The 11,803-nt window shown below is 37.7% G+C and overlaps 1 protein-coding gene and 1 pseudogene across 1 annotated transcript; both read right to left on the bottom strand.

Annotated features, from left to right (window-relative positions):
* Positions 1-909: 909 nt before the first annotated feature.
* LOC106335850 lies at positions 910-3,888 on the bottom strand (annotated as a pseudogene).
* Positions 3,889-5,640: 1,752 nt separating this feature from the next.
* LOC106335849 (glycerophosphodiester phosphodiesterase protein kinase domain-containing GDPDL2-like) lies at positions 5,641-11,271 on the bottom strand. Its single transcript, XM_013774489.1, is given in 10 exon segments — positions 5,641-6,919; positions 7,015-7,041; positions 7,137-7,928; positions 8,347-8,833; positions 8,935-9,077; positions 9,179-9,463; positions 9,559-9,597; positions 9,690-10,304; positions 10,395-10,688; positions 10,871-11,271. Coding segments are annotated over 10 exon segments (3,927 nt in total). The 5' UTR covers positions 11,025-11,271; the 3' UTR covers positions 5,641-5,828.
* Positions 11,272-11,803: the final 532 nt, after the last annotated feature.

Genomic DNA, 11,803 nt, shown 5'->3' with positions numbered 1-11,803 from the left:
GAGTTTATATGGTTGAAACAAATATATGCATCTAAGTAAATAAGTAAATAAATAATCACTAAAAGTTAAAATCTGCAAAAAAAAAAAAATCTGCAAAGAATAATATTAAAATATGTAATGAGAAATATCTTTCATTGTTTCAACTTATATAGTAGTGTTTTTATATAATTGGAACAAATATATGCATCTAAATAATTTAATAAAATATTATCATTAAAAATAAAATGTGCAAAAAAAAATTAAATTATGTAATGAGATTATATATTTAGTATATAAATATAATACTTTAGAATAAATTAAAATTAATACAATATTTTTCTAAAAAATTAGCTTCTTTAAAAATAATTTCATAAATATAAATATATTTTTTATAGCATATCTAATATTTATAATTATAACATAAACAATCAATAAAATTAAAATGTATATAGTTATCATATATAAAAACACTTAATCTTATAACTAAAAAAATTGTAGAAATTTAAAAGAAAATTAATCCCGCGCTTTTTAAAGCGGGTCAAAATCTAGTTATGCATTCTTTCAGTCTACTCCATCGTTCTACAAGATTCGAAGCTAAAAAAAAAAGTCCTCTGAAAAGTTAGAATGAATACAAGCAAAGAAACAACAAAAGGAGTAAAATAAACGAAAGTAAGAGATGAGATTCACCTGTAACCTCATTCCACTGCACATGCCAAGTGAAGAGAGTTACGGCTTCCAGTAGAGCCTAATATATTCCGACCAATGATCCGAAAGAAGCATCAATCAGTGGCTAACATGGGATTTAAGGACAAGGACCGAGTCACAATCCGAAAGTGACTCCACCATCAAATGGATATTATTATTAAATGAAGGAGAAAGACTGTTTATGTAGAGACAACACCAATGAGATCATCACTGCTGTAACAAGAGGATAATATACATTTTTATAACATGAACAGATGTTCCATCTCCTATGGAAGAAGGGGGTTTCATCTCACGTGGGCTCCTCCATGTTAAAAAATTTACTTACATCCATATACATAATGCCCTTGCCTGGAGCCCAACTCAATCTACTTCCTGACCTTTGAAGACTACTTTGGTGTCGCCACCAGAACCAGCCATGAGTTGGAACCGCCCAGAGATGCACATGTACAACCTCACTAGACCCCTCTCTCTTCTTTCTAAACTCTCATGTGGTTTGATATTTTGCTTATCATATGTAAAATCAAGACCTAACCAAGCTATGTGATCTTGTAAAGTCGGTTAAGTTAAATCTTCTTACCACTGTTGAATATAAAAAAAACGTTGCAAATGTATTTAAGATTATGAGAATCATAGAACTTGAACAAAAATCTCGGGTTCAGAACTTCAGATACTAAGAAACTTCAACAAAGCTTTTATTTTTTGCTAGAGAAGGAAAACCCAATGTTAGTTACCAGTCTTCCTCAAACAGCCTGATGGTTTGGTCCAACTCAGGTGGTAGTAATCTTCAGCTTGTTGACCCAGTAGCCGAGTTGCTCAGCGACACAGTTGGATCCAGTTGACCCGTAGGAACTGAACTTATTAACAGAATTTCCGACTCCCAAAAACCCAAACACATCTTCTTCAAACACAGGGCTCAGCTTCTTCATCTCTTCAAGACTTAGGTTCTGGAGTTCACAGCCTCTTGAGACACAAACTCCAACTAGTTTCCCAACAACGTCGTGTGATGACCTAAAAGGCATCCCCTGTGAACCCAAAACAAACAAAACTATATTACTTACCTTGTTGGATCTAGCTAGCTACAAAGCAATGGAAGAAGAAAAATAGCATTATTACCTTCTTCACAAGATAATCAGCAAGAGTAGTAGCATCAAGGTGTCAAGCAGGGAGACTTTTCTTGATCCTATCTTGGTTGAACGTGACATTGTGTGCAAATTCGGCAGCAACATCAACCATTCCCATGATTGTCTTGGTGCTGTCGAACATGGGCTCTTTATCTTCCTGAAAGTCACGGTTGTAAGCAAGGGGAAGTCCCTTGCAGAGTGTTAGGACAGTGACGAGATCGCCTATGACTCGAGCAGACTTTCCTCTGACAAGCTCCATCGGGTCTGGATTCTTCTTCTGAGGCATTATACTGCTTCCTGTTGAGACGGAATCACTTGGAGTCATGAAACCAAACTCCTCGGAGGCCCAGAGTACCCACTCTTCTCCAAGCCGTGATAGATGAATAGCTGTGTTGGAATTTGCATACAGAAACTCCAACACGAAATCTCGGTCTGAAACTGCGTCGATGCTGAAGGAGAAAAGACTTGATAAATAGGCAGCAGCAACTCACAGGATTGATTAAAAAGCACAAGAGAAGTAGGGAGGGAACAAACCTATTTCTCATAGGTTGGGTAAATCCAAGAGCGGTTGCAGTCATGAACCTATCAATAGGTAGACCAGTTCCAGCCAAAGCACAAGCTCCTAGGGGACAGAAATTTAGCCTCTCTCGACAGTAAACATAACGACCAGCATCACGTTCAAGCTGAACACAACAAGTACCAGTCAAAGAAGTAAACATTTACTGAACCACATATATACATACATAATACTCCCTCCATTTCAGAAAGATCCACGTTATAGAAAAAAAATTTGTTTCAAAAAGATAATTTTTTACCTCTTCAATGTATTATTTAATGAAAAATTGTAAGTTTCAAAAAAATTAATGGTGTTTATTGTATTTCTATTGGTCAAAAGTTATGAAAAATTGTTATTCACAGAAAACAATGAATGTGTTTTCTTAATATGTGTGAAAAGTCTAAAATATTTATCTTTTTTAAACAAGCAGAGTATGAGATAACAGTGCCGGAGTAAATGTAAGAACCTATGATGCTTCTAGGCAAGAGCAAATTATGGTCGTAGATTTGTTCTACTAACGTAGCCTAATAAAAAAAAGTAACTGCTGCCAAACCTGCTCTACATAAGTTAGGAGGACATGCGGGAGCAAAACAGGCTGAGCTCTCTGAAGATGAGTATAACCAGGAAGAATCAAAGCCTGGTTGTTCAAAGCTAGGTGAAGTAGAGCAGTCTGGAGATGTTTGATTTTGACAAGGATGGTATCGATAGCATCGCGACACCAAAGCCTGAAATCAGTAGCGACCTGGTCGTTTCTGCTACGTGCCGTGTGGAGCTTCTTAGAAGGGTCGCCAATCAGATCAGTGAGAGCAGCTTCGATGTTCATGTGCACATCCTCTCAGATCAGTCCTCCACTCAAACTCATCTCCTTGGATCTTTCTCTCAATTTCGTCAAGACCTCGCAAAATGATGTCCCTGTCGCCATCAGTTATAAGACCCTGGTGAGCGAGCATTGTAGCATGAGCTTTGCTGCCCATGATGTCCTGCTTGTAGAGAACTTTGTCGAAAGAGATGGACTCAGTGAACTTCTCCACCTTCTCTGTCACGCTCTCTTGAACCTTCCACCCCACAGCTTCACCTCCTTGTCGCTGCTCATTGAATGCAAGGGTGGAGGCAGGCACCGTGACTTGCTTCCCAAGGAGACAGAGCAGCGGGGGTTGTGTGGAGGAGGGAGGGTAGGAGCGCCGAGAGAAGAAGAGGAAGCTCTGTGAGAGAGAAAGATCAAGTGGTCCCATTGGTTGTTAGGAGGCACGACAAGGGTTTTCAAAGGTCTAAAATGGTTTAGGCGGCGACAACAGTGGCGATTTCACCTTGTTCGGCCAAGAAATCGGATTCAACAAAAAAGTTCTTTTTTTGAAGTTTTGAGTATTCTAAATCAATAGAGAAGAACATATGTATGAAGCTGATGATGCAGAAACAAGAAGAAGAAAACACATAGATTTCGAGGTTTTCACATGTATAATGGTTGGCGGCGACAAATTTTTTTTGCAGAATCCCTGACAAAACAGAGAAATCGTCTTGGGCAATTTCTGAAACTCTTTGTAAACTGAAAGTTCTGTTTTTCTTATTATAACAAAGACAACGTAAGCGTTGCTTAAATAACAAATCGTACAACTACTTCCTATAAACTCGATAACAACTAAACCACTTCCTATAACAGAGGAAGACTTATTCAAATAACTTAAACAACAAGAAATACTCGAAACAAACAGCAAAAGACTCGGTCTTCTTTATTCATCAATTTCAATCTAAAACAAACCCACTATCAACCAAGATACAGCAGTTAAAATTAGAGCTGGGACTTTTAACCGAACCGTTTACCCGAACCGGATCCAACCCGAAATGGACCGGTTCGGTTCGGTTTCGGATATGGTCATATTACCCGGTGGGTCAATACTTCAAATACTTGTGGGTATCGGGTCGGTTCCGGTTATTACCCGAAACCCGATCGGATACCCATTTAAACCGAAAAGAATAGCCTAAAACCCCAGAATATTAGAAAAAGTGTTATCACCACAGTTCGAACCTGGGTTGGATAGGTAGAAATGTGGCTATGTTACCACCATACCATTTCAATTTATATGTATTCTTCTATATTGTAAATATATATAGTATTTCAATATTATTATTTTTATAGAATTGACATTTTAAGGACCTCGAACCCGGGTTGGCCACAATAAAAGTAGAGCAGAGTATATAACCACTGAACCATTTTAATTTACAAGTAAATTATTTTATTTAGTAAATATTTATATGATTTACATAATAAATGGGTACCTGGATCCGACCCGAAACCCGAACCAAAATTTATCAAGTACCTATTGGGTAGAGAATTCATTTATCCGAAAGATCCGATCCGAATGGATCTTACTCGAACCCGATCCGAATATCCGAAGTCCCAAACCTAGTTACGATACTTTTGTTACTGAAGGATCACAAATATATAATATATATATATATATATTATGTATGTGTAAAAAACATTTATTATACATAAAAATTGGTAATATATGTATAATTAGAGTATTATACATATAAAATACAAAAAATTCATCTCTCAGTACTTTCCAATTTTTTCCCGCTTTTTCAATAAATCATTAAGTTCGGATGCACTGCACGCGTGGCGCTTTACGAGTTTCCAAACAAGGCTTAGGTATTTAATCATGCATTTTAAATCGGCCGGTTCGAATATTATATCTGATTCCAATCACTGGTTTGGTATAGATCGGTTTAGTTAAATTCTAAAAGCAATCTCGAGTTTGGTTTGGAAAATGTCAACAAGAACAAAAGCAAACATTTGATCAAAAAAAAAAGAACAAAAGCAAATATTTCATCAAGTGCTCCCATTGGTTATTAGGTGGAGGAGGAGCACGACAAGGGTTTCAAGGTCTTTTTTTTTGGAAGGTCTAAAATGGCTTTTTACGACGACGACAGTGAGATACTTTGGTAGTGGTCGTATGGTTAAAGGAATCATGCATTTTAATCGGTCTGGTTCGAAAATTTGGAATTAAACCGGGTGAAAATTTTGTTTTGGTGCATATCGGTTTAATCAAAACTGAAATGAATGAACCCCACTAAAGAGAGAAGGAAAACATTTCATAGAGAGCAATAACTCACAAATTCCGAATCACTCTTAGCTTAGCACTCCTTGCTCTGGGATTCAGTTTCTCCTCTTCCTCTGAAGGAGTAAAAGGTATCTTTGTTAGTAGTACTCCTTTCGAACTGATTACAGTTTGTTTGATCCACACTTCTTTCTCTTTTAACTCTTTGTCTATACTCATCAACAGTTCAAATTTTAATAACACTACTGTATTATGTTTTGACACAAAAGTGTTTAGAAAACCAGAATTCAAAAATCTATTTTTACACATACATTTCCCTTTCTAATTCGGAGTGTAGACAATATATGACATTTCTTGAATAAGTGCATCGTTATGTTCCTGCATTGATAAGTTCCGAAGCTTCTTGAATCATTCTTCGGTGTAAACCGACATATCCCTTGAAAGTGTCGAAGACTCTTGAAGAGGTGCTATGGGAATTTGCAAAACAGGTCTAGGAGGCACTTCAAGAGCATCCAAACTTCCTTCCATCATCTCTACAACTCTGTTCATCGGTGGGCGTTCTGATGGAGAAGACTGAATACACCACAAACCAACCAAAGTCATCTTCTTTGCTAACTCATGTTCTTCATTGCTGATTTCATTCTCGATAAGCCTCCTGGACTTTCCTAATTCAATATCCCTATATACCCACTCAGGAAAGTAGATTGAGCTTGTATTAGAAGTGGAGTCTTGATGAGCTCTTTCTTTATTCCTTGCGCCAATCATCTCCAGAACCAACATTCCGTAGCTATATACATCTGACTTGTGAGACACGCTCCCATAAACTCTTGAGATCATTTCTGGTGCAATGTACCCCACTGTACCTCTTGTGTCCAGCAATGACAATGCACTCTCTTTCTTCTCACAGAGCTTAGCGAGGCCAAAGTCCGAAACTTTGGGGCAAAAGTTTTCATCTAAGAGCACATTTTGTGGTTTGATGTCGAAATGTACAATCCTTGTTTTGCAGCCATGATGCAAGTACTCCAGACCTCGAGCGACTCCAAGAGCAATTTGATACAATGACGTCCAGTCCAAATTCATCGAGGTATTGCCTGAGATGAATTTATCAAGGGACCCATTACCCAAAAATTCATATATAATTGCTCTTTTGGAACCTTCAGAGCAGAAACCAAGCAAGGTAACAATGTTGAGATGAGAAGTTTGACTCATGCTTGCAACTTCATTTGTGAAATCTTCACCATTACCCTTTGAGTCTTTCAAGACCTTCACCGCAACCATACGGCCATCAGAAAGAGTTCCTCTGTAAACAATTCCAAAGCCGCCTCTCCCAACCACTTCTGCAAATGACTTTGTAATTCTTTTCACTTGTGCATAAGTGTACTGTCTTAGTGGAATAAGAGACTTCATATTCTGTTGTCTCTGTCGTACTTGCCTCTTCCGGAGAAAAAGAAGAAACAATGATAGTAAGACAAAGAACATAACAACGCCTGCTATTGAGCCTGAAACTAGAAAATCAAAGAAATTGGTGAGTTAAGTAACTTCAGTTTTAATAAATCGGAAACAGTTTCAAAGTCTATCTTCCCAGCAAACTAACCTTTGCGAACTGCATTGACCAAAGACTCTGTTTAACCGTTCAACAAGTAAAATTTTGTCAGAATGGAAACAAACTTGATCTGAAAAGTAAAAGAGCAAACTAAGAGAAGACGGTGGTTTTACCGTGACTTCTCTTTCCAGAACTACAGTTAGGGCCATGGGTCCCATCGTCACAATAGCAGACGAATTTACCTGAAGTTTGATTATATCCACAAGAAGCACCTTTAGAATCTAGGCACATTGAGCAGTCTTGTTTAAGTTCAACCTCGAAACCCTGTTCAAGAGTCTTCTTTAGATTATCTGAATCCAGAGTGTGTAGCTTCGATCCTGAAACATGCATGCTGACGTCTTTTGTGCATTTTTTCTACAAGAAATCTATACCAACCCTCCCGTTGAATAAGGAAGACGAGCTGTTTATCACAACACAGTAGTTGTTTAGACCTTCCTTCTGATCATTACATTGAAAGTCTGTAACATAATTGTAAGCTTCGCTGCTATAGATAAGAGCTGATAAGTCTTGGCAGTCATAAAGCATTGTTATCATATCCGTGTCATTAACCAGTTGAAGGTCGCTTTGGTAGAATGGCTCATTTAGTGGGTCTGAAGGACAAAGAGTGTCGATATAATCCGATCTGGCAAGTTTTATAATACGAGAGGTGTAATTTGCCTTTAAGATTCTGAACTTCACGGAGGAGACTGTAATCTCTGCGAATCCGCCGCTACAATTGAGGTTGAAGTTGGGAAATGGTTGACTGCATCGCTTGTAAAGATCATAAGCTGAGACATCCTCCTCTGTGAAAACCGGGTTTGGAGCTTGGGCTGGAGGTTTCGCATTCAGAAAGGGTAAGAGACCACCCGGTAGAACAGGGGACATGTAAGGTGGTAGAGGTTCTTTTGTTCCCAAACATCGGTTCCCTTCAGAAGAGAAACAAAGTTAGGCATTGTTGTGAAACCTTTTGGTTCTAAAAATGAAGCGCGGGGACGTCAAAGTGATTGACGTATCCGTACCGGAGACGTTTCCAAGACGGGACACTTTGGGGACGGCACGGGGACAGCCGGAGACGGCAACCATTAATTATGGAATGTTTCAGAACAGATTTACCTTATTATTATCCTTTTTAAGCTTACTCATTTATTTTTCTTCCAAATAAAAAATAGAAGCTTAAACTAGATTTTGAATTTATAACCTTCTTTCTAATCTTTCTAGTTTATAAATTTTTATTAGATAAGATTTATGGTGATATTTTTATTATTCAGTATATAAATATAAATATACATATACATATATATACATATTTTTTTTTTATAGATATATATATATGTGCCGTCTTACTTTTGTATCTTGCAGCTGTGAAAGGGAACTCTATGATGGTTCCACTGATACCGGCTCCTGTGATATATGAATTTATCTCCACTGTTGGATCAGCGAAGAAGTCATATGGTTGAGACACAAACTCGTTCTGAAACAGTTCCACATAAACCGGGAGCCACGACTTTTGCAGCTTCTTCACAACATTGGTTTGCGTAGTGATGAACGAATCAAATAACGAAAAGACTGTTTCTTTTCTAATGACAACAGCGTTAGCAAATTTCTTTATCGCTTGGATAGCAGCGTCGCTAATATCACTAATGTTTTTTTCAATTTTGTAGACAGTGTCATACTTGCTCTGTTCCTTGAAATCAACTAGAACCGAGCTTTCCGTTGACTGAATCATGACCTTTTCTGTGGTTATTCCATTGCTGTAACCAGTTTCCATAAGGGTATCGAGAACCGCTTTAACCACGTCAAGACCTTGCTTCTCCCTCAGGTACACTGCATTCTGAAGGACACAATAAAATTAAGTGGCTTTGCCATTATAAGACGTCATAGTCTGATTTTTTTTTTTTAATGATCATAATATTGAGAGGTAGGAGAACTCACCTCTACACTGATCAAAACACCGGAGAGCGAAGTTGAATTCTTTGCCAAGTTTAGGAACTCAGAAAGCAAAATAAGCTTCCCAGAATTTGTCTCATCCGGATTCCTGAACATACTGTATAGCCTATAGGGGTTTGAAATCGCAGCTGCACAAAAGATGCGAGTCAGGTATGTTATTTTAACCATATAGTATCAACCTAGGAGAAAATGTAAAATTGTTAGATGTGACCTAGGAGTAGAAACTTACGAGTCAAGCTCTGGATCTCAGCCCATGTGAGACTAAAAGTGTAAATCCCACCATTTGAGCTAATCTCAGGAACATTTATTGAACGTTGCGCGTAGGGCGTATGGGAGATCACTGTGCTGTTCGAGAGATCTATTGATCTCGAGCAAAAGGGTATACCGTCGCTGGACATTTGGACGGAGCAATCGATAACATCAGCACCATCTTTGATAGCCTTATCATATGCCATGTCTGTACATCCAGGATAGTCCCCACTCGCTCCATTTTTTGATATAACAAGAAAATCAACTGAATTATGAAACAATTAGATAAAGTCAGCTATATATAGGTTTCTTTTTTCTACTAGTCAAAAAAGAAATATGCAAAGTAATTACTCTTACTACCCTGTTTTGTAGCGTTTTTGCCAAGGTGCGAGAAACATTCTTGAGTAAATATGAGAAGAAAATAATCGATTTGAGTATTTCGAGCAATGTTTCAAGGACATAAATAAACCACTTGAAGAGATTTTGCTTACCAATGGATGAAGATGCAGTTATGGGAAAATCTGAGAGCACACCATCTACAGAGAAATTGCCATTGTCCACAAAGGATAGGTACTCAGTCACTGGATCGAAACTGTAGTCGTGAGCAATATCAATATCATTGGCAAAACCTGACACATACACTTGTAATCCTGCCTTGTGAGCATCTTGAACTAACGATGTAGGAGGAAGCAAGTACTGCTTGTCATCCAGTGGCAATATGTAGGACTTTGGGACAAGAATCCCTGAAGCAAACGTTTTGACAAAAGTCAGGTTACTTAAGATAGAGCCGTAAGTTCGGTTTGTTGTCGGCTCAAACTCTTCTTTTCCAAGAAACTGGAACACGAAACTCGGTCCATTAGGCCCGAAATCGCCAGCAATCTTTTTAAAGAAATTCACTTCAGGGGAAGAGACGTAGTCAATGGAAACATTTCTGGAAGCTGATATCAGAAAACTGCTCATGCTCAGATTCTGCTGCGCGTAGAACGCATCGTGCTGAACATTTAACCAAAAACTTTCTGGTTTTATCTGCGTGGTTACATCTCCAACCGTCGAAATCGGATATATTCCATCGAATTTTTCTGACCGAAATAATATTCCTCTGTTCACTGCAAACAGGTGAAAGCAAAAAGGACACATTTTTGAGACTAACAAGAAAACCCGAAATTCTATTTTCCAACTGAGTCATAAACACTTACAAGTAACATTACTGAGTTCTCTCAAGGAGAATTCGATGGTGAACCAACCCTGCGTAGGGACTCCGTTAACCAGGTAAGATTTTTTGCGATTTGGGTAAACAAAGTCAATAGTTGAAGCGTTGTTCAGTTTTAAGTCAGGAAAGCAAATCCCAGCTCCATCTTTGGTTAGCTGAACATCACACCATAGAGCAGCACCTGCTACACTTGTCTGCTTTACGAAACTGTAAGCCTTGAGACTCGAATCTGGAAACAATCCCGAAAACCCACCACGAGCAATCACAAGTGGAGCATCACCTGGTAAAAACAAAGAAAAAGTAATCACAAATTACTTTAATAAAATGAAATACCTATGATTATCCCAACTTCCACTACACATCTTTATAAAGAAAGTCCGAGTACTAATTTCTCTTGTTTTCTCCTAATTTTCACGTAAATTCATGCTTAAAGAAGGAGAGAGAAAGTGAGAGCACTCTCACCACTGAGTGTTTGCCATGGACCTCTAGATCTTTGAGCATCGGTTTGACCAGCAAACAGCTGAATCAGAACAACACCGCAGAGTAAAAACATCCAAGCTCGTAGACCTCCCCTTGTCGGATTACCTCCCTTGAAATTTGTTGGTGTTTCTTCCATCCGGAGACCTAGTAAATCTTCAATAAGTTTCCCAATTTTAACTCTAAACCAGATTAATTCAGTTCACTTTGTGGGGAAATTTCGTGTACTAACTCTATGTGGACAAAGTTTTGTTTGTCATTTTATTTTTGTTTTTACTAGAAAGATCGCTCATTTCTAAGACCTTTGTTGGTATAATCGAAAGGTCTACTACTGAGAATTTTCTATGAACATGATGCAAACACATGAAATAATATCTTCAGGAAATATGAGAGAGACTTGTTGGTAAACTTATACCACACTTCCTCCAAAATCCGTGTGTCTTCATGGTTCTAACTTATCGGTCACGGAGGACTAAGAAGACTAGAAAAGTCAACCATATGATTCTTTTCACCAGTCCCGGCTCTCTGCCACAGCAACATGGGCAACCGCCCTGGATCCATGGGCCCATAATTTCTTTAATGTTATTTTAAAAGCTCTTTTTAATTTGTTAAATTATTGAAAAAGCCCATAATTTTAACTAAACCAACTCTACTAATAAAAAAAGACAAAACAACAAAAATCTCTATACTCATTACTTGCTCCTGTCCAAGAGCCCACCTAAATATGATGTATTTACTAAATAATAAGAATCCATATTTATATATTTTTGCAACAACAAGGGCACAATTTTATTTTGTATTTTTTAGTGTTGACTTTATACAAAATTTAAAAGATATGATAATCAAAGTTTTTTAAACCTTAATTTGCAAAACAAAATAATGAGTTCAGCTAATTTTATTAAAAAAAATTTAACATTC

The sequence above is a fragment of the Brassica oleracea genome, chromosome C3, assembly GCF_000695525.1.
Source record: "Brassica oleracea var. oleracea cultivar TO1000 chromosome C3, BOL, whole genome shotgun sequence".
NCBI lineage: Eukaryota > Viridiplantae > Streptophyta > Magnoliopsida > Brassicales > Brassicaceae > Brassica > Brassica oleracea.
Note: the sequence above shows the minus strand (reverse complement) of the source record. Positions and strands in the feature narration are given on the sequence as shown.